Consider the following 25,921-nt stretch of genomic DNA (forward strand, 5'->3'; position numbering starts at 1 on the left):
GGAGAATTGGCCGTTCCCTCCTGTGGGAACCCCCAGTACTTCACAGCCACTTTCTATTATTGTATTTTATTCTACTTTTTGATTCTACCTGTTTCCCAGGACTGGACTGTGGGCTGTCTGAGAGCAGAGTCTATGTCTTACTGATCTTTGTACGCTGGTGCCGAGTATTCTGTATTTGTCACATGTTAGACATTGAGTAGATGTTTATTGGATGGATGGATGGAAGGATGATTAGACAGAAGATGGTATGGAAAGGTGGATGGAGGATCTGATTCGATTGTCGCTGCTTAGTCCTAATCACACGTGGATCCCGACTCCAAGGTTACAGTAGAGTCACTTGGGTTGGATTATGGCGACTCTAGATCTCTTCACTCATGAATTTACAGGCAGTTTCTTGAGCTACTTCTATGATTTTCCAGTCTCACTCTCTACATTTTACTTGCTTTCAATTGTAATTTTTTCTAAGTAACCTTTTCTCAGATTCTGGGGACATCTTTTTGAACACAGTGATGACAGTAACACCCAACATTCTGACACATAAATGTATGCCAAAGGTATACTAATGTATAGACATATAAATGTACTCCAGCACTACTTCTGGAGTTTCTGTAGTGCTTTTAGAATATAGAATCCTTATCACAGACATCCAGAGAGGGGCTGGGTAATACCCGGAGAGGGTATTCCAAAGCCCGCCTCACTGATGGAGCCCAGTGGAGCCACAGGCTTGGTCAGAATGCAAACCAGACGGTGTCTCCAAGGCCTTATTTGATGGGCCCTAACAGGGCACCTCTCACATCCCTGGCGTCCCCACGGTTGACATGGGTTGCGAGTCGCCTGGTCCTCTGTTCTCTTGATCCATTTTCCTTGAGACTGAAATTTTAGTTAACAAATGTGGAGCGGTTTCCTAAAGGCCAGGTTTTTTCAAGGAGGTTTCCATTGCTTGGAGCCTTTCTAATTCATTTTTGCTAAAACCAAAAGTCTATTGCCTTTCCTCCAGGGTTTTTCCTCCGCCATAACTGCACCCTCATGCTGAAACTCCTACTCCTTCGGGGCCCATTACTGCCCAGTTAGCACAGTGCTGGAATGGGGGTGGGGAGTTAGCTTCCCCCCTCCACATTGTTGGCTGTGGGGAGTCATTGCGGCCTGAGCGTGGGCCCTTCGCTCCCCCAGTCTGTCCTTCTCACCTGCTCTCACATTAGCCATCTTTGTGGTTCTTCCTCTATTTATTTCCTTATCTTTAGGCTATAAAGCCAGGAAGACAGGCCTATAGCCAAGCATTCACATTTAAAAAGAGAGAGAGGGAGAGGAGAGGAATAAATAACAGACATCATAGGAGGTGCCCATGCTTCAAGGAACAAAACTGTTAATATCTAAGAAATGGGGTAAAATGACTCAGTAAACTCTTAGTTTTCCTTTTTCTTCATCATTCCTTCATTCTCTGGCCCTCATGTAGCAACACTAAGCACATCCATTAATTAATAACAGGCCCTGGAAGATGGAATCAGTGCAAAGTGTGGCTTAGAAGAGTTTTTGTTTTGTTTTTTTGGGGAGCGGTTGTGGAGGAGTTGAGGTGCGTTACTCAGAAGCTCACCTCTTAGGGAGCGGTGTCCTTCTAGAGAAAACCTTTCTGGATCTATTTGTAGATCCAGAATACGTGGATCTGCCCTTGCGTGATCTTAAAAACCAAACGACAAGGAACAGCCTAGCTTTGCTCATCGGGCGGGTTCCATCATTGTTCATCTTCTGTGCTCTCAGAAGAGAAGCCTGAACACCTGACCTATCCATGCCCTTTGGTAAAGATAGAGACCTTTTCATTTTCCCTTCACAAGTCTTTGCCACCTTCTGACTGAAAAGAGAAGAACTTGCACTGCTGACGTCTCTCAATGCACAGGTATCGATGAATGAAAGATATTAGAAAATATCAGACCTACTTTTATTCGATCAAACGGGTACATTGACTTGGTTCACCCCAGAGAGACCCATGACACATTGGGTTCCTACAACTGCCCCCCACCCCTCAAAAAGAAAAGCAAACCATACATACACCCGCCTTTACAGATGCCTCAGTCATAGAGTTCACAGCTCCTTTCAGGTTGTAAACAAAGAAAGGGGTGGAGGGGTATCTCAGATCTCAGTTTAGGAGAAAAATGCATAATAGGCTGAGTTTTAAATAGCTGCACGGTGCCGACGTTGATATGGTCCTTCCCGGCGGTCATTGTGAAACCTACCCTGCAGTTGGGGAGCACCCTCTACGTACGTTTCGTCTTAGGGAGTGGGGTACGTCTTGGTGTTCTCTCCTGCTCCCCCAAGGCAAAGTTGGAATCATCTACTTTTCTAGAAGGCCTTAGCAGAAATAACAGTAGTGTTTCTGTGTACTGGATGCCTCCTGTATGCCTGCCCGTGCATTCGATAAAGTCTCTCATCTTTATAGCTAATAGTTGCCAGGAGCCACGTCCTACAGACGGGATCCTGAGGTGCAGAGATTAAAGAGCCTGTGTAATCGTCCAGCCTGTACAAGGCCAGACAGGGATTTGAACCTGGTCTGTCTCATGCCAGAGCACACGCTTTTCCCACTGGACCACATGGCCTGAAACACGGGCTGTGCCTGTTCCACAGGCCCCTTGGTCGGGAGGCTTCCTTCTCCCCTCTGTGGATGTTCCATGTCCTCGAAGGGGGGGGAAGTGCCTGAGAAAGGAATGTTCACGCATCCGTTAGAATAGGTGTCATAGCCTCTTGTCTCCCCTTCATCTTCACAAATGTTCACTTCTTTCTTTCTCTCTTTTTTTTATTCTTCCTCGGGACGATGACTGACAGGTTAATATATGTCTAACTACATGTCTCAGAAATCAAAAGGAAGGTGCTGTCAGAGTCACTTGTCAGAAAATGAGATTAGGCGCACTTGTCATTTGCCGAGGATTGCAGTCTTTCAGAGATAAGGTTTCATTTAATGAGGGTAAAAAGCCTCCTTTAAAAAAAAAAAGAAGAAGAGGGAGTGAGGGTGGGGTAGAGGAGAAGGAGTGATGATTCTTTTCTCTGCTGTCAGCCACGTGTTTTATCACCTAACGTGATCCTGGGGCACCTGGTAGCCGCTGATAATGGCAGCCTGGCCCTCTCCACCTCCTCTGCCCCGAGCCCCTTCAGAAGTAGCTGCTGTGACCTGTTTTTCCCTCTCTTTGGAAGCTGAAGCTCCTTTTCCTGTGGGAAAGGGGAGCAAAGCAGGTACTGTAGACTTAAAAGCAGGCTCGAGAAAGCATGCAGTATAAAGGGAATGTATAGTCACATTTCCCAACGAACTATAAAGAACCCACTGTAGATTTCAGTGAGATGTGGAGCTTGTCTGACAAGTGAAGGGTAACTAATGAAGAACAGAGCTAGATCCCATTGCAACCAATTGTGTTTTGTTATGGAAAATATTTATCTTTTTTTTTTTTTTTTTGCGTTTGTTGAGTCTCTTAAAAGTGACATAGTAAGAGCTCCCCATATGTGACTTGATACACGTCCTGAGCCCCACGATTCAGATTGGCAATCTCTATCCGGTTCTTAAGCTGCCCACCACCCCCATCTCGCCCCACCGTGTCCCCCCACCCCCACCCCCGGCCAAGTCATGCAAGCAGCCTCTGAAATGAACAACCTGACTACGGGAAAGGCCTATGCAAGGCAGGAAACCCACACTCAAGTTCGTGCCAGTTCTCTACCCCCAAACTTAGTGGTGTAAAACGGCAAAGCCCTTTTATGCTCCCAGATTCAGGGCGTCAGGAATTTGGACAGGACCCACCGGGAGTGGCTTGTCTCTGCTCCACAATGTCTGGGTGGCTTGAATAGCTGGGGGTGAGAGTCATCCAGGGATGTCTCCACTCACCCATCGGGATGCGGGTGACTCAGGCGAGCTGTGCCGGGCTGGTCCACCCATCGGGGGCACCTGCACAGGCTCCGCCCACATGGCCAGGCCCTTCTACAGAATGGCAGCTGGGAGGGGTCTCCTGAGAGGACACTTCCACAATGTGAGCATCCAGGAGATGGAGGGCAGAAGCCACAGGAAAGGGATGGAGACCCCACCTCTCGATGGGAGAGTGTCCAAGGATGTGCAGCCATGGTTTAAAACTCCCGTAATGCTATCACGGTTTCTTTCTCCTTGTGCTTTCGTTTACCTCTCGTGGACAAAATCGTCTATGAATGTGAAGTATTATATGACATTTGGATAGTTTACTACTGATTTGGCATAAATGACTCCTCCTTAGCAAAAAAAAAAAAAAATATGGACTATATATAGAAAAGCATGTATATACATATGTGTGTATGTGTCCCTGAGCGGGGATGCGGGGATACATATATACGTGGAGGAAGAGTGAGTGCGCGAGAGCACGTTAAATTGCGCTCGGTATTTTGAACGGTGATGGGCCAGATTCCTGCCCTCCTCTCCAGACAGCTGAAAACAGACTCGTGGCCTAAATGTGTGCTTTTCTTTCTTCCCAGTCCTTCTCTATTACATTTCTCAAAAGCAGTCTGTACTTACTGCCTCTATTTTCTTACCACTTCATTTACTTATTAACTTTTAATATGTAATCCAGCTCCTGTATTTCATTCCCCTGCAATTTTCTTGGTGTCCACCAGCGACTTCCTCAAATACCAACCTAGCTGTCTTTCCTCATTCCTTGTCCTCCAAGATCTCTAAAGCATTGGCCATTTTTGCGTCCCGCCCCCCTTACTGGAAGTCTTGCCCTTCCTTGGTTCTCTAGTGATACTTTCTTGATTCCCCCTTTTCACTTGCTCCCTCCCTGACCCAGGAAGCAGGGACGCTGTCTGGCTGTTGTCCTTGGTTCTGTTTCTTCCCGCTCCACAGTTTGCTCTTGGCAGTCACATTCCCTCATCTCTTTGTGGAGGACACCCTCCCCTCATGTGTGATTCTGAGCCCCCTCGCCCCTTGTGTTCCAGTCCCACATTAATGACCACCGCTGGGCTGTTCTCACAGTATCTTAGATTCATCTTGTCCAGAGCAGTTTCTTTATAGTTCCCTGCAAGCCCCCCTCCATGTCCGTGTTCCTGACTGTAGCTAGTTCCCCAGGCTGGAAACCTCAGCATCTCCCCCCTTTGCCTTGCTTCCTTGCCTCTTCAGTACTTTTTCCCGCCCACCTTTACCTCGTTTCACCGCCTTCTCCTGTTGGGCGAAGCTCTTTCCCGCAGGTCACTCTTCTTGATGCCTCTTATAGGCACGTATTTGTCTGCTCTCCTCTCCTAAATTGTAAGTTCCCCAAGGCAACTAACATGTTCCTTTTTTTTTTTTTTTTGGCACATCATTCGTACTCAGTAAAAGCATCATTATTGAATGGATGGACTTTAGTATACTGTCAAAAAATTAATCATACTGTACACCACAAACTATTAGAGTTAAGGAAAGGTTTTGATGAGATTAGGAGGCTAACACAGCCATAGGTATGTCAAGATCTTGCCTTGCCTATTAGCTCTCCTTCAAAGTGCTACCTGAAGGAACAAGACATGTGAGGAACAGTAATAACAGAATTAATAATCAATACCTCTGTTGAGGGCTAGGGGCTGTTCTAGCTAATTTAATCCTCAACAGCTCTGAGATAGGGACAGTGTACTTCCCATGCTATAGATGAAGAAACAATGACAGGAAAAGTCAAATACTGCTGTATTTTTAGTGGGGTAAATATGTCGTACCCCAAACAATCCTCTGTGCAGTCTGTGTTAGAGAAGGTAATGCCTTAGGCTCCCCGCAGAAGCAGGTTTCTCCTTTTCCCTTAGCCCAGTTTACCACTGATTGACCACCAAGCCCAGAGCCACTTCCAGGGGTCCCCAGCTGAGCTTAGCCATCACAAGTCCTGGAGGCAGAAGGAAGAAGCAAGCGTGTGCCGACCTTTAACACACGTGGTTTTCAACGCACAGGGACAGTGTCCACTGGTAAACACGGCCCTGTCCGCTTTAGGTGCTACATTGAATGCTAACCACTTGGGTTAGCAGCCATGAGGAAAGCACTAGAAGGAAAGTGGGGAGAGTTTGCCTTTCCCCCAGTCAAACACTAAACAAGTAAATAGCAAACAGATATTCCATGGTGTGTGTGTGTCTTAATACAGTTCAAGAGTAGCCAGAGGTAAAGTAGCTGTGCTAACATGTTACCAATCAGGGAATATAAATGAAGGCGCTTGGGTATTATTCCTACCATCCTTTCATCTTTCTTATAAGTTTGAAGTTTTTCAAAATAGAAAGTCAGGAACTATTTTAAAAGAGAGCTTAAAAAAAAGAGTAATTCCAAAGGTGGGAGTCAACAATAAATACACAGGGAAGTGGTCTAAAGCCAGGAATTTTCTGGTCCATCAAGTGGGAAGTACCAGGAAAGAAGGAATGACGTAGAATTGGAGACATATGGTGCTTCTTAGGGGGAGTGCTTGGGCTGCCCAAGAGGCTAATTCAAAACTAAATTTTATCCCTGGATCCCACAGCCCTTAATGTGACCCAAACTTTCCATTACCAAATTCTGAGGATTTAAATCCTGATACTGTGTGCCTGAATCTGGAATCTGTCTCATCAGTTAAAGATCCATCCTATTGAGGCCACATGTGTCTGTGCAAGAAGTTCTTTTCAAGCCAAACTTTCATGTTAAAAAAAAAAAAAAATCCTGAGAGGAAATACATGTGGTCCTCTTCCCCTTCGAGCCCAGTTCAGGCTAGTTATTGTTTTATTTGATTGTTGAGAAGTCAGAAATGATTAAATTGGTTCCCAATGTGGTCTGCACATTGCCTTGGCTCAGAGCAGCCTGAGGAAGACAAAGGCCAGCTTCCACTTGTGCAGTTTTCTGACGTGTGTGTGTGTGTGTGTGTGTAGGGTGTGTGTGTGTGTGTTTTTCCTTTCTTTCTGAAGTCCTTTCCCTGTGGATTTCAGATTAAAGAGAGCATGATGACACATTAACCCTTTTGGTTTTGCTTTTAAAACACAACGCTGACAAATGCGTTTAACGAGCACGTGGTACCAAGTGACAGACACAGAGCTGGAGGGGCTCACTGGTGCCTTGATGGTTTTGATGAGAAAGTTAAATGGTACTCACCAGTTGGAAGGATGAAATGTAAACCATAGCATACTTCTGACATTTCACTGATCTGTCAGGAAATTCCAAGAGAGTGGGACGCCCCAGAAAAGGTATGTCAAACAGTGTGCCCTCCTTAGGAATTAACAGCGGAACCTCTAAGAAAACGGACAGAGGAAGATACTCGTGTCTGGCACAGATACTGTTCTCTGTTTATCATCTAGATATTAGATCAAGTATGCTCACAAGATCTTATATATGGAAAAGAGCAAGAGAGAGATGATTCATCCCAACCTGTGTGCGTTTTAATGGTGAACAGAAGTTTCAGTGACTTTCCCAAAGCCGAAACTGGGTGCCACGGGCCTGTTCTAACACCCAGGTCTCCTGACTTTGCTAATTCAGTACAGTGTTTTTTGACACCTAACCTCCTGTAATGGTCTGCAATAGCCCTGCAACCAGTTTTTAAAACTCACCAGCAGGACTTCCCTTGGTGGCGCAGTGGTTAAGAATCTGCCTGCCGATGCAGGGGACGCGGGTTCGAGCCCTGGTCCGGGAAGATCCCACATGCCGCGGAGCAACTAAGCCCGTGCGCCACAACTACTGAGCCTGTGCTCTAGAGCCCGTGAGCCACAACTACTGAGCCCATGTGCCCCAACTGCTGAAGCCCGTGCTCCGCGACAAGAGAAGCCACTGCAATGAGAAGCCCGCACACCGCAACAAAGAGTAGCCCCCGCTCGCTGCAACTAGAGGAAGCCCACACGCAGCAACGAAGACCCAACACAGCCAAAAATAAATAAATAAATGTTAAAAAAAAATCTCACCAGAGCCTGCTGCCAATGACGGTCAGCTAATTTCTCTAATCCTCGTATAGTCTAGTTATTTGTAATCGTTTTCCTGGCCTTACGTTGTATCTTTAAACCCCCCAGTCATTTCATAAATACACGTTGTCAGCTCTAAGTGAGCACTAGTAACAGAGAGAAAATCCATCCATCACCACTAGTGGGAATGAGAAAACAACTCAGAGCACACAGCCTGGTTGAATGTTGTTTGCAGTTTGATCTTTGTATAAGAAGGACATCACAAATTTACGTAAAAGCTACCAGCCAACAACTGTATTTTTATCAACCTCCCCCTCTCCAAGAAAACTCATCTCTAGGAAAATCAATTGCATTCTTTACCAGCAGCACAAAGGAAAGTCTTGTTACTTATAGGCGAGTGGCTATTTGAAAGCCTGGCTACAATTTTCCTGTTTTGCTAACACTTGTAATTAAATCCGTCAACTCCCTCTAAGATTCTGTGTAAATACCAGATGCTCACTACATTTTTTTTTTCCTCCTGGAGAATACGAAAAATTGTACACTAACTTCTAAGGAGGCACAAACCTGGGTCCAAGCAGGCCTCTGAAGGACCACCCTTGCCGTCCACCCAGGCCCCATCCCCATCTCTTGCCTTGGCGGGGATGTTAACGCCCCTGCCCTGGTTCAGGAGCAGATGGCTGGGGGTGGGGCCTGGTGGACAGAGGACCCAGACGGCGGGCGGGAGGCAAGTGGGGAAGGAGGGGGCCGTGCCTCTCGCTCCCCGCAGGCCTGCAGCCTGCTTTTCATGTGCTGTGAGTGCGGCCCCGCCAGCTGTCACTTGAATTCATGCAGTTGGTCATACAGGGATCAGAGGAGGAAGTTTGGGATGGCTCTGGGCAAATCCACCCTTTCTACCAGGGGTGAGAACATCCTCCTGTAGCACCTGTATTCCTCAGGGGGTTCAGACACATAGGATCTTCCCCCCCCCCACTTCCCTATACAAAGAAGTGTAACATTTGGTCCCAGAGGTGATGGTATTTCAGCAGTAGGCAAAGCAAGCCCCCTTGGGTTTTCCAGAATTAAATGGAGTTGCTTAGAGTTGTCATTGCCTCAGGAGAAAGCTGAGAGGATGTTAAATGAATCATGAAAGAGAATCAACATACCTGCTGGTATTTAAATTTGAGTGTGTGGAGTGTGGGTGTCTTGGCATTTGTGATGCAAAACCCGGGAAAGGGTTCTCCCCCTCCCCCTACCAACTCAGTCCTAGCAGTTTCACTCTGTGGGAATTTACTTACAAAACATTCAGCACTCCTAAAAATATTAGCAAAAATATTCATATTATATATAGGGGCAACCCCCAACCCTCCTTACTTAAAACCCATTCCTGGCTTTGGGTTTTTCCCCCACTAGTTTTGATGGGTGGGTTGCCACACAGGGGGTTTGCTTCATCACCGAAGGTTTTAGGCGGACCTCTGAGACCCCCCTCGAATGTGTGAGCGTGTGGAAGGAGCGAGGATTGGAAGCGCGGAGCCCCTGGCCCACGCCACCTCAGCTACTTTCAGTTTCTATTTGAAACCGAAATCCCAGCAGAGCTGTCAGATGGCAGCTGTGCATTTGGTGGAAATGAGAATTCCAGATTTCATGCTAATTCGGTTTCAGGTCCCTTTGAACCTGCAGTTTCATGAGGCTGTGCTTAAAACTGCAAATCTGTTTTAGATAAAAGCAGGGATTACTAAAGACTTTTTAGTTTTGCAAACATTCGCAGCCTCCAAAAGGAAAGGGAGATTTCAGATTTATTCTTTCATTAACACTGTCATGTTAAGTTTTCTTCTACTTTATCAAATAGAAAACTTTTCCTTATTGTGGCAGTGATTTTTTCTTACTTCAGGATTTTTCGGTCGCCGTTATTTATCTCTGTTTTCGTAGTGCCCTTTCTCTAACTTCAAGGTCCTTGTCATTCCCTTGCAGAGGCTGGAAAGCAAAGGTGGTGCTCATGGCATGTCTCATCCTGGCGCGTGTTCATCTTCCTTTTTCTGAATGTTGGCGCTGCCTTCGATGGTCGTGTCCGTTACCAGTTGCTTTGTAACAAAGTACACATTTCATAGCTTAAAACACAACAGCTTTACTTACTTGCTAACGATTTTGCAGTTTGGGCAGGGCTCTCCAAAGACAGCCTCTCTCTGTTGCACGTGGCATCAACTGAGGCAAGCTCAGCCGGGGCTGGAGGAGCAACTTCCAAGCGGCTTATTCACAGGGCTGGCAACGCAGCTAAGTTGGCTGGCAACTCAGCTAAGTCTTTGGTCCCATGGCTTTAATTCTCCTCCATGTGTGCTTCCTGGGGCTTCCCCACCACATGGTGTCTGCATTCCAAGAGGATAGAAGCAGAAGCTGCTTAACACCTGAAGAAGTTTTCTTAATACCTTAACAAGCTCAGAAGGTCCAGATCATCACTTCCTCCACATTTTATTGTTCAGAACGGTTACAGGTCCAGCCCAGATTCCAGGGTAGAGGGCTTAAGCTCCACCTTCCCATGGGAGAGTAGCCTGCAGGTATAGAATTATCGCAGGCCACATTGAGAGAGTAGCAACCTCAGTGGTCGATGTGGTATTTTAATTAGTAATCAATTTTCAAGAAAATTTAAATGTGCTCTGTTGTTAGCCTTGTGATGATGGGTTTCTGTGTTCCATGAAAAGCTAAACTGGTGGCAATTTGTGGAAAGGACTTTACAGTTTATTTTTGAAACAATGTCTTCATTCTCTTGTGTTTTAGTTGGCAGAGATATGGTCATTCACTCGTTGACTCGTTGACCTGACACTCTTTATTGACCACATGTAAGGCATGCGAGTACACTCTAGATGTTTAGGGGAATGATGACGGTGGGGTGGGATGTGTGTGTAAGGGCACAGTGTGGCCCTCAAGGGATTGAATCTTTGCTCTCCAAAGTTGTGTCTTATTCCCACCGAGGACATTTGTGCCCCTAAAGGAATAACAGTGTCCAGAGGCAAACCAAGGAACAGGTAATGCCTGTCAGACATTGTCTTGGATAGATTTCCCTAAGGAAACCTTCCAGATAAGCTGTAGTTTGGAGCAGAAGAAGAAATTGCTGGTTTAATTAATTTGCAGCAAAGGTCTGTAAATGGAGACTGCACAGGACCAGAGAGGAGAGGAGTTCGCAGGTCTTTGCAGGCATGCAGGCTTGCCCTCACCCTATGTAACTGCAGTGAATGATCCTAGCAACTGGCATTTGTATGGTAGTTGACCGTTGGCAAAGTACGCTCGTTTGATGGATAGAGCCACAGAGACAGAGGCTATTGGAATGGCCACGTTCGAGTGTCCCACCCCATTTTGACAGTGTGGAAGGGACAGGGAGGAAAACTGAGACCAGGACAAGGGTGAAAAATCAGAAATATTGGTCAATATGAATGCTTTCAGGAAAGCTAAGCCAGGAGGATTCTTCGACATCCTAGCTGCCCACCTGGTACCCCAGCAACTGCATGGTTCACCAAAACAGTAGAAGCAAATGTTTCGCTCTTACCCAACGAAAATTTCCGCAAGTAAATATTTGGACCATCAGGATACTCTACAATGAAGCTAAAATGAAAGCACAAAGCTTTGTTAGGTCCACGTACATCAGTATAGATGGAGGAAAAAAATGTCCAGTAGGCTAGAGGTTATCAATACTTTCAGGTAACGTGTTTCCAGGAAAAGAGAGCAAACCCCTTGAGAGAAGGTTGGAGGGAAAGATGTGCTGACGTGGGATTGGCCACCGTTTCACGTGTTCCTTTCACAAATTACCTTAATGTGGGATGTAAGTAATCGTTCAAACTACAAAACCTATGCAGGTGAACTACTCACATATCCTAGTCGTATTCACACAGCCCAGACAGCTTTACCAGGACCCTCTAGATCTTGAAACCTCTCTAGATTTTAGATATCAGAATTTATTTTGACTTAGATCTAGAACTGGCATTTCTGCATTGGGAGTATGTGGAATCCAGATTTGGCCAACGGAGTAAGAAATCAAGATCTACCAGTAGTGTGGACTGTAGAGCCCGGTACGGTGAAGGGGCCGGATGTACCTGCTAGAACTCTGCTATCATCCTGACTCCTTCACTTCCAAAGGGTGTACTTACACACTGCGTATCAGTTGCCTCATCTGAAATATGGAGGAGAATAGCAATTTCTCTGTTTACCTCACAGGGTTGATGGAAGAGCAGATGACATAATTACTGTAAACATTTTTGAAAAATATATGTTGCGTAGGCAAGCATGGCAGCACCTCACGAGAGGCTGAATCTTAGAAGCAGTAAGTGGTATCATAGTATATAATTTATGGCCTCTGTCTTTTCCTGGTCTTGGATTCACTAGTTCGTTGGTTGGTTTCTTCCTCCCTTTCATTTCAAGGCCCTAAAACGAAGATTAGAATCATATTTTGAGCCTGACCCAGGCCTAGTATAGCAACAGTCTTTCCCTGGGACTAACTGAAGCTAGAAATGAGGATCCTCACAGAGACACAGAAAAAGTTTCCCATTAGTGCAAAACTTAACTGAAATTATAAGTGTACCTGGTGTGACTTTGATGGTAAAAATGGTTGGAGAGGGCTTCCCTGGTGGTGCAGTGGTTGAGAGTCCGCCTGCCGATGCAGGAGACACGGGTTCGTGCCCCGGTCCGGGAGGATCCCACATGCTGCGGAGCGGCTGGGCCCGTGAGCCATGGCCGCTGAGCCTGCGCGTCCGGAGCCTGTGCTCTGAGAAGGGAGAGACCACAACAGTGAGAGGCCCGCGTACCGCAAAAAAAAAAAAAAAAAAAGGCTGGAGAGGCCACATGAGGTCCTGTCTCTATATCCGTGTGAATCATTCGTGTCCATGTGCGGAAGATCTCTCAAGGGCCCCTGTCTCTCCCTGGAACTGTTGAAAATTTGGGGGAGCTCACTCAGTCCAAAGTGGCTCAGATGCCTCTCGCAGAGAGAATTGGGAAACATGGTTGGTTCCCCAGCAACCCCCGTTTTCCACAGCAGCCTTTTCTAATAGGCCACTTAGTGCACCTGCAGACACACAGACAGCTGCGCCCCTACCAGTGACCACAGGGACTGCCTTCCCTGGTGGGCCCCCTCTCCTATAGCTCGTAATTCACATATGGGGGCTGTGACAGCCCCTGTGTCCTGAGTGAGCCCCGGCCCCGTCTCCTCCAACTCGGTCCTCCCTTCCCTCAGCCTACAGCCCATCCGTCCACTAGAGATGACTGTCAAGTCCACCTTTGACATGGCACCATAAAGGACCTTTTTTACTTTCCCCCTAGAAGAGTGGGTGCTTGACCACCTGAATTTTTGAAACTAAGAGGGGCCACTGTCAGCCAATCTTACCAAAACTAAGAATACCTACTCCTCGATGGTTTGTAGCCAAGGAAGACAAGGTATTGCTCCGGATGCCTTCACACAGTAATTCATTCACCCCTCACAGCAGTTGCTGTAATACTAGTAAGTGCTGTTATTGCCCTGTTTTACAGATGAGGAAACTGAGGCACAGAGAGATGGAGCAATCTGTCCACAGTCACAAAGCTAATAGGCGGTAGTGCAGGAGGAGCCAGGAGTTGAACCCAGCAGTTCCGTCATCAGTAGCTATGCTTTTCTTAAAAAAAAATAATTAATTAATTTATTTTTGGCTGTGTCGGGTCTTTGTTTCTGTGCGAGGGCTTTCTCTAGTTGTGCAAGCGGGGGCCACTCTTCATCGCGGTGTGCGGGCCTCTCACTGTCGCAGCCTCTCTTGTTGTGGAGCACAGGCTCCAGACACGCAGGCTCAGTAGTTGTGGCGCACGGGCCTAGTTGCTCCGCGGCATGTGGGATCCTCCCAGACCGGGGCTCAAACCCATGTCTCTTGCATTGGCAGGCAGACTCTCAACAACTGCGCCACCAGGGAAGCCCAGTAGCTATGCTTTTAACCACCAGACCAGCTACCTCGCGGTTGCCCCCATACAGAGAAATGCTGGCTCCAGTTTACAGGCCCTCCTAACCAGTCTTCCTCATATATAAAAAGCACAACAACAAGTTGCATCGTGTTTCGTTATTTAATGTTTTCAACGACACTCTACAAGGTTTGAATTCTATTACTAGCTCCATTTTACAGGGGAGGAAAGTGAGGCTTAGGAAAAGTTAAGTAACAATTCAAGATGAACCAGCTATCTTGATCGAGACTGGATTCAAGCCTACATCCTTCTAATGTCCAGCCCACACCCCTAACCACCGGGCCAGGGACCGTGAATTATAAAATCCAGTAAGCGGCAAAGACAGCTAAAGGAAATGACTCACCAAAAGCATCTTCCTTTCAACTTAACGCTTTACTTTCCTCACTGTATCATCTTCATTGACTTATTTACACGTTTTCTTCTACCCATCCTTTTAGTTCATGCAGACATTTTATGCACGATTTCTCATTTTAATTACCTCTGGTCCCCCTACCCCACCCCCATCTCTGTGCGAATATAGTGAGAGGAGTCAGGTATTGGAGATTCAAGCAGGTAACTAGGGCAGGGTGAGTACCTGTCCTCAGGGAGCGTGGACTCCATAGCGAATGCAGGTCTCTAGACCCCAAATCACAAACCCCCATCAGTGCTGAATGGTGCGATGGAGGAGGGAACCAAGCCCAGGTGGGCACCAGGAGGGCACGGCCCTATCATCTTGCACTTGTTCACGTCTGTGCAAAGTACGATGCCATTGGGCGACACGAGCAGAGATTGAATGTGTTTTGATTTTTCATTGCCTTTCTTGTGCGATTGTCAGATTCTGAATATTAATACTTTAATGTTGATTTGGTAAGAGATATTTTATGGTTTTTTATACTTTTTTCCCCTTTGTAGTTTATAGTACACTGTGAAGTTTGAAAGTAAAATTCTTTTTCTTCACTTATACCCTTGGAAAATATTTATGTCCCCCTGCACCTCAATCGTATGCATCATAAACTAACCCAGTTCCGTTTATTTACTTCTCTCTTGTTGCAGCCCCGTGATCAATTGTAGCAACACAGGCACACGATGGTAGAGGCCTTTGCTTTACAGCAGTAAGAGCGTGAGCTATTGCAGTCTCCTTTCAGGGTGATAAGTAATGGGCCTGCCATTTAAAGATGGCCTGAGCAGAGGGGTTTAAGGCCACCTAGGGTTGACTACCGTACATCACTAGAGGAGGAGATCACGATCTCTGGTGCAAAATGAATTGGCCTGCACGCCGAAATCCCTGCGACCCCAAAGGAGTTTTCATGTCCTGGGCTGGACAGCATGGAAGGTTGAAGGTCAGGAATTCGCAGAGGTGGGAGACAGGACAAGCTTGGCGCCGGGGAGCTTCCTGCTTCCTGGTGGCGAGCAACCTGTTGACTTAGTTCTCCACATGAGGCTCTTGGTCACCTGCCATGGGTAGGGAGCCCCAGGTGCCACAGTCAAACTGCAGGTCCCTCTGGGCTTCTCAGCCCCTGTCTTCTGCCCCGAGTCTCCCTCCACTTCATCAGGGTGCCCAGACACTTGTCAGGCTCCCGCAGCTTCAGCAGAAGAATGGGAGAACCTCAGCCAGCCAGCCATTCTCTCTCATCAGGCATCTTCTGAGGTAGGCCTCCTAGTACCGTGCGGGATACACCACACATAAACACTTTCCAAGATGTGAATCATATCCGCAAGAAGCCAGGTAGGTTCAGAAAGAAGGTCTATCACAGGCTTGCATTAAATCCTCACAGATAGATGATAAAGTGTTGGACTCCATCTCCAGACACACATCTGTTCCTTATACCTCTGCCGTGGCTGTGGCATGAATAGAGGTGCAAAGACACTGTCCTTATGTGGTTGAATTCAAAACCAAATTGAGGTAGTAGGTATCCCACACCAAGAAAAGGAACAAGAACCAAAACGCGCTTCTGCACCGGGAAGAAACCATTTGCATGGTTATAGATAAAACTGTGGGCCTGTGTAAATGGGAAATGATAGTTTAGCATGTCAGAGTGACATAATTGGGGTGCCTGCTATTTTATGTTTTAAGAAATTGAAGCCCTCACCATTAGGAGGTTGATCACGTCTTAAAGCCTTTCGAACTCTGACAATATTTTGCTTGATTCATGACTGGACTTTATAATGTGTTAAGAAGATCCACATTATTCCGGTCCCTCCCGCCTTATTATGTGACCCAGGCTATGCAATATTCAATATCCAGGTTTGGACCTTGTCTGGAGGAACTGTTGGCAGTAGTAACACCCGTGTGAAGGTGGGGTTCTCTACTCTAGTACAGGTGGTGCAAACCACTGTCACCACTTCTGGGGATCGGTGTCACTTTTGATGTTCATGTGGTCATTTTCATCCTCACTGTGGGGATCTGCATTGAGGGAATTCTGTAGAAGGCATGGCTGTGGACATTGCAGCCATACCAGAACATACTCTTACTTGTTCGTCTCCACAGTAATCAAAGTAAGAGTGTCATCTTTAATCGTTGTAGCCAACACGTATATCCCGCTTACTAAGCGCTGGGGGGCTGTTACTGACAACAGCCCTATAAAGTCTAGTTACTGTTGTCACCTCATTTTACAGACGAGGAAACTGAGGTGGGAGAGGGAAGAGATTTGCCCAAGGTCTCCTGGCTCAGAAATGACAGGGCCATGATGGCAACCAGATGCTGGCTCTTAACCTCTCCCCAAAGAACAAATAGAAACATATTTTCAAAGCTTAAAAAGCTATAGAATTTGAAAAGATCCTCTAGGAGACATAGAAATAAGCCAGGTGGGGTGACATCTTTCCCAAGGCTAGTTGGGAGACAGAACTCATGTGTTATTACTCCCCTTTCATGGTCTTTTCAAACTACATAATTTAACATAGAAAAACTGGAGGAAATTTTTTGTAAAGACTTCCTCTTCCTTTAAACCACCCCAAGAATCACCCAGCATGTGTTCTTTTAGGGAGTACCTGAAGTTTGTTATATTTATGAGAGAGAACACCTTGAAATTAATAAACTTTTTCTATGTAAGGTACTCAACAGAAGACCAGAATTTATAAGAAATATTTTACCAAAAAATGTTTAGTCTCAGTCTGGTAATTAGTGATACAAATTGAATCAAATTTCATATTTTAAACTTTAAAACTGCCATTTTAGATTGATTTAGAAGAACTTCCATTAGTTTTTTTGTTTGTTTTTTGTTTTTTTGCGGTACGCGGGCCTCCCACTGTTGTGGCCTCTCCCGTTGCGGAGCACAGGCTCCGGACGCACAGGCTCAGCGGCCATGGCTCACGGGCCTAGCCGCTCCGCGGCATGTGGAATCTTCCCAGACCAGGGCACGAACCCGTGTCCCCTGTATCGGCAGGCGGACTCTCAACCACTGTGCCACCAGGGAAGTCCCGGGACCGGGTTTTTAAACCTAGTTTATCTTTAGATATATTTTGAGAATTGAGGAAGAAGTCTCCATATTTTAATTTAGCTTTTTTAAAAAAATTCAGCTAGTTAATCATAGACATGCCTAAGATCTTTGGTCATATGTTAAAAATTGTCGGGAGTTCCCTGGTTGCCTAATGGTTAGCATTCCAGGCTTTCGCTCCCATGGCCCGGGTTCAGTCCCTAGTCGGGGAACCTGAGATCCTGCAAGCTGGATGGCGTGGCCAAGAAAAAAAAAAAAATTGTTTCTGAAATAATTGCTCTAACACTGGCAAGACCATTGAATCCATACTCTTACTGCCTGCTTCGTTAGGGCCTCCCCTTTGTAAGACTTGCCCTTCTTAGATCTGGTTCAGAGGCTGAAGGTGACAATAAGAAGCCATTAGTGATTAGGATGTTAAACCTTCTAAGTATAAGAGACACGGTGGCTGCCAGCCTTTGACTTTGTAATCTGTAGATTAAAATTCCTATAAAGGGAAGCTAAGTTTCTCAAGGAAAAAAAAAACATAGTAAGTCTAGATCCTTGCAAGTCAGATCTCTGACCAGGATCCAGTCACCGAGTATACGGATGATCTTTTTTTTTCTTTCTACCTTCTTTCTACTTCTGATGCTGTCCTATAGCTTATCCCTTCCAGTTTTTTGGGGTTTTTTTGCGGTACGCAGGGCTCTCACTGTTGTGGCCTCTCCCGTTGCGGAGCACAGGCTCCGGACGCGCAGGCTCAGTGGCCATGGCTCACGGGCCCATCTGCTCCGCGGCATGTGGGATCTTCCCGGACCGGGACACGAACCTGCGCCCCTCCGCATCGGCAGGCGGACTCCCAACCACTGCGCCACCAGGGAAGCCCTATCCCTTCCAGTTTTGACACTGCTTCCTTCCCTGCCAGAAAGGAGGGGGAATAGAGCAACTTGAAACCCAATCAGAATGTACTCATTTGTGTGTCTGGTGAGAGGCTGAGAAATGAAGCAAAGTGGTGGTGGGCACTGTGGCAGGGTGAAGGGTGCTGGAGGGGTACAGGGGGGCTGGATACGGATGCAGTGGTGCAGAGGCCAAGTCTGTGGCTTCTCTTAGAGGCTCAGCTCTTGGCGGTTCTGCATTCCTCCCAATTACAGATAATCACGATACAGAGACACATGCAGATCTCTCCCAGACTTTCATCTGAGGCCTAATCCCTGATAATCAGAGATGACAGTCTAATGCAAGGCGTGGCAAGCGTCAGCAGTGCTGCCTGATGACGGCACTTGAGAGGCCTAAGCGGTGGTTTGAGTCGGTCAGCTAAGGTGCCCATGCTTTTGTGCGCCTCAGTTTACCCTGTAGAGGACCCGGTAGGAGCTCTGGTAATTTCTTCCCGGTAATATTGATTTTTATGAGCGAACAAGATAAGAAAACTGTCCCATTTTGATGGCTCCAAAAGAAACAACATTTAAATGTCTTTTCTTGAAAATTTAATGTTTGCCTTTGAGCTATCTTGGTATTGTAGAAACAGCTTCAGAATGAATGCTCCCTGGCTCGAGGGCTTCGGCTGGTTTTTGAGACATCTTGTAAGCAATTGGAAAATCCAGCTTCAGACTCACACCTTCTGAGGCACCTTTTCTTCTGATTTCTCTTTTCTTCTGATTTACCCAGGGAGTCAAGTTAGAGAAAAATCTCTTTTACCTATCTTTAAAAAAAAATTTTTTTTAGAAACACCACATAATGCTACCATTTGGGGTGGGGTGGGGCGTTGTGAAGCTAGAGAGGGAGAGCCTCTTATTTCCAAAATTAATTGTATTTGGAAGTTAAAGGGAAAAAATTATGCCATACAGCAAGCACCCACTTTTTTCCCCTTGAGAGGTTTTTCAAGAGTGCCATGAAATCAAACAGTGATGGATGTTCAACTTCAGAGAGGTGAAGAATGGACATTATTGCTTGAAACCAGTCTCCATGTCATTTGTATGTGGTGTACATCTGTCCCAGCCCTGTCCCTTTCCTCTCTTCCCAGCTGCACTCCAGGTGACAGTGGCACTGAAGGGAAATCAGGAGCTCTCACCCACCCTAGTGTGCCTGTTCTACCCTAGAACCCTCGCAGTTGCAACCTAGGCCTTGCTTGCCTTTTTGCCTTGTGCTGGGACAATCTCAGCAACTTTTCCTGTGCACCAAGAAGAGACCCTGCCAAGCTGCAGGTGTGGAATAAAAACTCCAGATGTTTATAGAGGGTCTCTTCACCCCCATGTATGGCCTGGTACCCTTGCAGGGCCTCTGTGGTTGGGACAGTGACAAAGGCGGCCAGAATTCTGACCAGGGGCCCACCAGACTGGACAGACGGGAGATTTGGTGCTCTGGTGGGAGTGTTTGGCTCAGGGGAACCCACCAGGGGCCAAGTTTGTGGTCATTCAGCCCCCTCCTTCCAGGCGCTACACTGGGCGCTAGAGAACACAATGATGATAAATGTTAGGATGATAGTAATTGCTGTGCATTTAGTGAGGCTGTGGCATTGCTTTAATCCTTTCCCTACATCTGATGGTGGCAACCAGCTCCACTTTTGTTGATGTGAAGTGTATAAATGTCAGTGGATTTGAAGACTAAGGGGAGGCGGGATTTGCAAACGGCCACTTCATGCACTGTTATCCTTGAGACCTAACCAAACTGCATTCAGCTTTTGATCAGGTGGGGATAAGGTTAGATTAAGACCTTTTTTTTCCTAATACTAGACTCTGACCACCCCACTCCATTTTCAACAATGTACTTATTACTCTTGTATTGAGCACCTATTATGTGCCAGGCGGTTTACATAAATACATCACTTTCTCATTGAGCCCTCACAGCCATCCAGAGAGCCTGCTCTTTGCAGATGTGACCGGCCTAGTGGCGACTCAACCCCAGCCCGCGGGCCTACTGGCCTTTCCCTGCCGCGGCGCAGCACTGGAAGCGACGGCTGCGGGGAGGGTGCGGAGCGTTGCAGTTCCCGCCGCGCCCGCCCGCCGAGAAGGCGGCCGTGGGGAACTAGGGCCCGACCCGCGGGGGGAACGACAGCTGTCGAAGTCGCGCTCGGGGACTGCGCCCCCGCGGGGCCGACCCGGCGCCGGGGCCGAGAGAAGGGGCGGCGAGGGGCGGGGCGCGCGGGGCGGGACGGAGGAGGGGCGGCGGCACCGGCGGCTCGGGCTCGGCGCGCCGAGGAAGTCCCGCTCCGAGAGCTGCGAGCGTCTGGAGGAGGCGCGCTTGGCGCAGTCCCGGAGCGAAGTCCGGAGCGAGGGCCGCCTGTGCCGTCGCCGCCCCCTCCCGCCACCCGTCCAGCCAGGGAGCGCGCGGCGCCGGCCGCCGATGGAGTTCACTTGAGCGGCGAGCCGGCGGGAGAGGCAGGCGCCCGCGAGCGGAGCGCGGGCCGGAGCCGAGCCAGCCCCGGGCGCTTTCCGCCGGCCCTCGAGCTCCGGCCGGGAGGCGCCTCCGGCCCCGCGCAGCCCGCCCGGCGCCCCGGACGCTGCAGCGCCGCCCGCGCCGCGTGCCGGCGGGATCGGCCCCGAATAAAGACTCCCGGAGCGTCTCCTCCAGCGCCGCGGCGGCGGCGGCGGCTGGACCGGGACCGGTCGGCCCGCAGTGCTGCTGGAGAGGCGGGAGCGGCAGTCGGGGAGCCCCAGGCGGCCGCCGGGGAGAAGCCGCCGCCGCTGCGCGCCCTCCTCCTCCTCCTCCCTCTCCCTCCTCCCCTCCGCACATGGTCTCCTTTGTCCTGTCGCCGCCGCCGCCGCCTCGCTCTTAGCTCTGCGCGCCGCGGCCGCGGCTAGGGCCGCTCCTCTTCGCCTCGCCCGCCCGCCGGCCTGCCCGGGACGCCCCTCGAGTCCCCGCCGTGCCCGGCCGGCCCCGCGCGCCTCAGGAGCAGCCGGGAGTCAGCGGACGAGCGCGGGCCGGGCGCTCCCTCCCGGCCGCCCGCTGCCCGCCTGGCCTCGGCCGCGCTGGATGTGTGCGCGGCGCTGGCGCTCGGCCGCCCCGGAGCTGCCGTTCGTACGGATTTGGTTCGCGTGCATCCGCTTTCAGACTTTCGCCTGGAAAGGAGAGACTGGCGCGGACCTAGCCCGGTCGGAGTTGGGCGTTTTCTCTTCGTGTTTGGCTGGTTTTCCCCCTGGTCTCTGACGATACCCCATCGTGAGCCTTGCTCAGGAACCAAACCATGAACTTGGGGCTGACAGGACCGCTTAACCCTTTGCGATCAGGTAATGCAGCCCTGGGGGCGCGGCTCCCTCGCTCGCCGCTCGCGGTCGAAAGGGAGGCGGCGGGTCGGGGGTCTTTTGTTGCGGCGGCCGGGCCGGCGGGCAGGGGTGGCAGGGGCGGGTCTGGCGCGCCCGAGCCCCCCGCCGCCACCCATCCCTCCTCCCTCCTGCCGGCCCGGCCGCCCTCCCTCCTGCCGCGGCCCGGCCGCCCGCCTTTGTACTTTCCACCCCTGGCCAGCCGGGCTCGGGCGGGGAGCGGCGGCGCGGGCGGCCGGAGCTGTGCGGTCGTGCCCGGGGACCGGAGCCGCCTCGGCGCCACCCGCCCCGAGGGGCCTCCGGCTGGGGCCGCGGCCTGCGCCCGCTCGGGCTGAAAACCTTGGCGCTGCGCTCGCTGCCGCTTCCCGGGGTACCGCTTCCCCGCGCCGAGGTAGGGATCCTGGCCCGCACAAGGTGCCAAGGGAAGCGAAAGATCTGGGCTCGGTATCGCGGCAGCTGGGGAAAGAACTCGCACTTAAGTTTCGAGGAGGTTTCTCTTTTCTTGTTGGAAAGCCCCTCCTCGTGCGGGTGCAGAGGGCCGTGCCCGGGGTCCGCGGCCGAAGGGAATTAAGGTGGACCTCGAACCCGAGCGGCCGCGCGTCCCACTCCTGTCTGCTCGGAAGGCTTTTCTTCGTTTCCTCATTCTCTGTGTTCCTTTCTTCAATCTGTTTGACTTATTTAACTTTTCTTTAAACACCAACTACGGCGTCTAGTAATTTTTCAGTATTTTTTTTTAAAAATTTTCTTCCACCTCCCCCCGAAATAAAAAGCAGCCAAGAGAGCTTTGTTTTTTTCTGTCACTTTCAGGTGCAGCCACTTCACGCCCTCATCCTCCAAAACCGAGTGAGGGGGATGAAGTGAAATGGCGAGCAAAAAGCTAAAGACCTTTAGTATGTAAAGGTGCCCCCGTATTAAGAAAGGAGAGAAGGAAAAGCTGTGCTCGCCGGCTAACCCTTGGCTCACCACGTTTCCATTAGACGTCCCTGATTAAAAACAAAAAAATCAGCCAGGAAAATGGTCCAGGTAATATAAGGAATTTCACACTTTTTTCTAAAAAACAATGAAAAAGAAAACATGCCAAAGATTAAGATCCAAGAAGCCACAAATTTCTACAAATGCTTTAAAGCACAAGTTAAATTTGAAAGTTCATCGAGAAAAAGCAAAGAATTTCCTTGTAGTTCCTGCTTAAGACTTTGGCTGAGAAGCTCTTTTCTGACTTTTCAGGACAGTGGTCAGCCATAGTTGTAACCACCTGGATGGGGGAGAAAGGGGTCCAGATCATTTTATGATTAGCCTAAATCCCATTGCTGTCATTTTCTTTTGGGTGTTTTTCCATGGAGGCCTTTTTGAGGACCCCCGCCCCCCTTACCCTTACCAGTTACAAAACGGCTTTGTGACATGTATCAGAAAATTAAAGGGCTGGAAAAGCTTTTATTAGAGAGCATTACTCCTCAGTCACTCTGAATATCCTGTCAGACTCATTTCCTTAATAACTTACCGGTTGGCATCGTATAATCACATCCTCTAAGTTCGCTTCAGACATAAGGATCACTTAACTGGCTACTTGAGAATATGGTGTGGAGCCCAGTGGAGCTGACAAGGGTGGCAGCCCCAAGGAGGGTGTGCAAGACAGCCAGAGGGCCTCTTCACCTACAGCTTCTGTCCCTCTCTCTCTCTCCCCCTCTAACACACACACATACCCCAAGTGTAAATAAAAACTGGATCAAGAACCTTTTCCTCACCCATGCTTTTTGCATTGACGGTACAGTACTTTGTTCCTGTAGTGCTTTGGGCCAGTTAGGCTCCTTTTAATAGGTAGCCCCCAAATCTGCAGGGGTTATTTCAATTTAGTAAAATGAATTAACAGCCCCCCCTTTTTTTCCTTTTAAATATATCAACTGTAGTTTAAGCCATGAATTTACCATAGCCATTCCAATTTGAACTAAGAGACACTTTTTCATCAAGGAATGGTGAAATGCTCTTATCTCCAAGTTTTTAGCTGGGAAACTCGTGTTCCTAGACATCTCACTTAATATTATAATATAACAACACTATTCCTGTAATTTTTGCTTTTATAACTGAATATTCTTGATTTGTTTAATGCATATCTTGTTTCCCCCTCCATGCAACACATTTTTGGTGGTTTATTTTTATGAAAAGCTACTGTAATATGCCGTTTTATTTAATTATGTTTAAAATGTCAAGAAGGCCCTCAGCATATTTTTTGTTCATGCAAAATAAAGGGAAACATTTATCAAGGATTTCTTTTATTTTAAACTGCTTATGTATAAACGTATAGAGTTCAACACTTGTTTTGCACATACTGTACATTCATTTTTTTCTTGATATATTAATCTTTGGAATCACGTTTACAGTAGGCAGATTAGAATTAAAATAAAGGGGAAAATAGTCATAATAACAATATTTTGTCTTTCTGTATCACTTGCATTGAGAACTAGAACTTGTTCCCCAGATAACACTCGGGCATATCTCATCTTTATCAACATAACACAAAAAGACTAAATTGAATATATTCTTTGTCCCCAAAAGCCAGCTCCAGAGTCTGAATATGTTGTATTTCAGATTCCCCCGCACCCTGTTTCTTACATTTCTTCTAGATTTATTCCCCGTTCTCTGCTTCGCTTTGTCAACACATGCATTTCTATGCGTGAAGTGTGAAGACCAGTGATTTCTTACAAGGGTGGGGTAGCAACAGCAGCGTAAATATAATATAGCCGTTATAACGTTAAATGCATGTATATCATCAAATTACTGTATAATGGAACTGCTTCATTTTTAAGTTTATTTTTTAATTTTTCAGGTTCTAGAAATACAGTGCTTCTGAAACATTATAGCATTTTTCTCCAAACAGACTTCATGTTGATTTTCCAGAACATTAGTGTATAATTTAAATTGCCTGTATCCTTGCTGTTTAAACAGGCTTGTTTCACATCCCTGGAGCCACTGTAATAATTAGCAGACGTGATTTCTAGAAAATGGAAAGGAAATAATGCTGATGGTGTGTGTAGTGTCAGGTTGCTGGGCAGGTCGGCTGGCTTTCATTTCAACACCAAGGTCGTCGTGGTTACCACAGGGGGCAGGGATCTTGGGGTCATCAGATAAATCTTTAAAAATGAATTTCAGGGAGTGCTGGTTGACACTTTTTAGTGAGGAGAAGCTTAGCATTAAATAATAGGCATTTCTAGTTTGTGAGAGAAAATTGAAAAATAGGGCATGTCTGCAAATATGAAAAAAGTACCGTTTCCAAAATAATGATCTGTCAATGAAATTGCAAAATCATTATGCGAATGAGCTGAATTGCTTTGTGTATCATCTCATAGAGATATGTTTTGCACAGATAATATGTCTAATAAGGACATGTTTTTAAAATCAGATTTTGTTCTTCCCTCAGCAAATAGCTGCACTGCAGGTCTGGCTCTCGCAGTCAACCAGCACCACCTTATGGAGGATTGGGGGAAATTGCCGCTCTCCTTTTTAGGCTTTTCTAAAACGTAGTAAAATTGATTTAAAATCATCGTAATGATGATGGTGATGACAAAATGAATGACAGTAGTAATGCTTTCTTTCCCTTCCTTGTGTTGCAGGCCTCAGATGCCAGCTCTGAAAAACTCTTCAATACTGTTATTGTAAACAAAGGTAAGACTCCTCAAATCCGAGCAATAGCTTGTTTTGCTGTTTGCTCCGTTGTCGGGAGGAAAGCATAAAGAACAATGGTCATTCCCTTTTCATTCTGGAGCTGCGGTTCCTAATTTGTATTTTTGCTTGAGACAGAATCTGTGTGCTTTTGTGTTGCATCCAAAAACAGTTGATCTTAAAAGAATATATTGAATCCTTACTTACATTGATTTGACTAAGAAATTACTACCGTCTATGCGACTTTCATTTAAAGTGGGAAGTGGTAATGGAGAACAATAGTTCTCAAGATGCCTTAACTTTGTTCCTTATCAACAACCCAGCAGTTGGAGAACGATAAATCGCTGATTTGTCCTGCAGACTCTAATAATCAGTGCATGTTTAGTACTCACAGCATTATGGTCATAAACCAAGCCTTACTCTGCTGTGGGCTTTCTGTAAAATTAATAAACGATCAAGAGGACAAAATTTAAATACGTGCCACCCCATTAACTTTCTTCCAAACTGCAATATAGAGTAAGAGAGGCTAATGATATAGCAATACATTAAGGGGAAACTTAAATCACTGCCAATAGGTTTCTGGTCAGTTTTCATTTGTAGCAGTATTGTTGGAAATAATGAAATTTAAGGGAGCTTCTAATCACGGGCTTTACAGTGGTGTATACTTTGAAAGGTATATAAATCATATAAATTATTTGATCTCTTTCTCTCCAATGTAGAACCTGTTGTGGGTGCTTGTGTGGTAATCGCTGAATACAGAACGTATGCTTCCTGTCGTGGTCTCGTTCTGTGTTACACGGAAGATACTTGGTAGCTTGAACAGGG

The 25,921-nt window shown here is 47.5% G+C and overlaps 1 protein-coding gene across 4 annotated transcripts in view; it reads left to right on the top strand.

Moving 5' to 3' along the window:
• Positions 1 to 25,921, top strand: part of AUTS2 (activator of transcription and developmental regulator AUTS2) — a 1,117,705-nt gene that overhangs the window by 1,005,848 nt on the left and 85,936 nt on the right. For all 4 annotated transcript variants that reach the window (XM_067705960.1, XM_067705961.1, XM_067705962.1 and 1 more), the window contains one exon: positions 25,048 to 25,099. In XM_067705960.1, the coding sequence (XP_067562061.1) occupies positions 25,048 to 25,099 (52 nt within the window). The remainder of the gene's footprint in view (positions 1 to 25,047; positions 25,100 to 25,921) is intronic.

Source organism: Pseudorca crassidens, chromosome 15 (assembly GCF_039906515.1).
Source record: "Pseudorca crassidens isolate mPseCra1 chromosome 15, mPseCra1.hap1, whole genome shotgun sequence".
Classification (NCBI taxonomy): Eukaryota; Metazoa; Chordata; class Mammalia; order Artiodactyla; family Delphinidae; genus Pseudorca; species Pseudorca crassidens.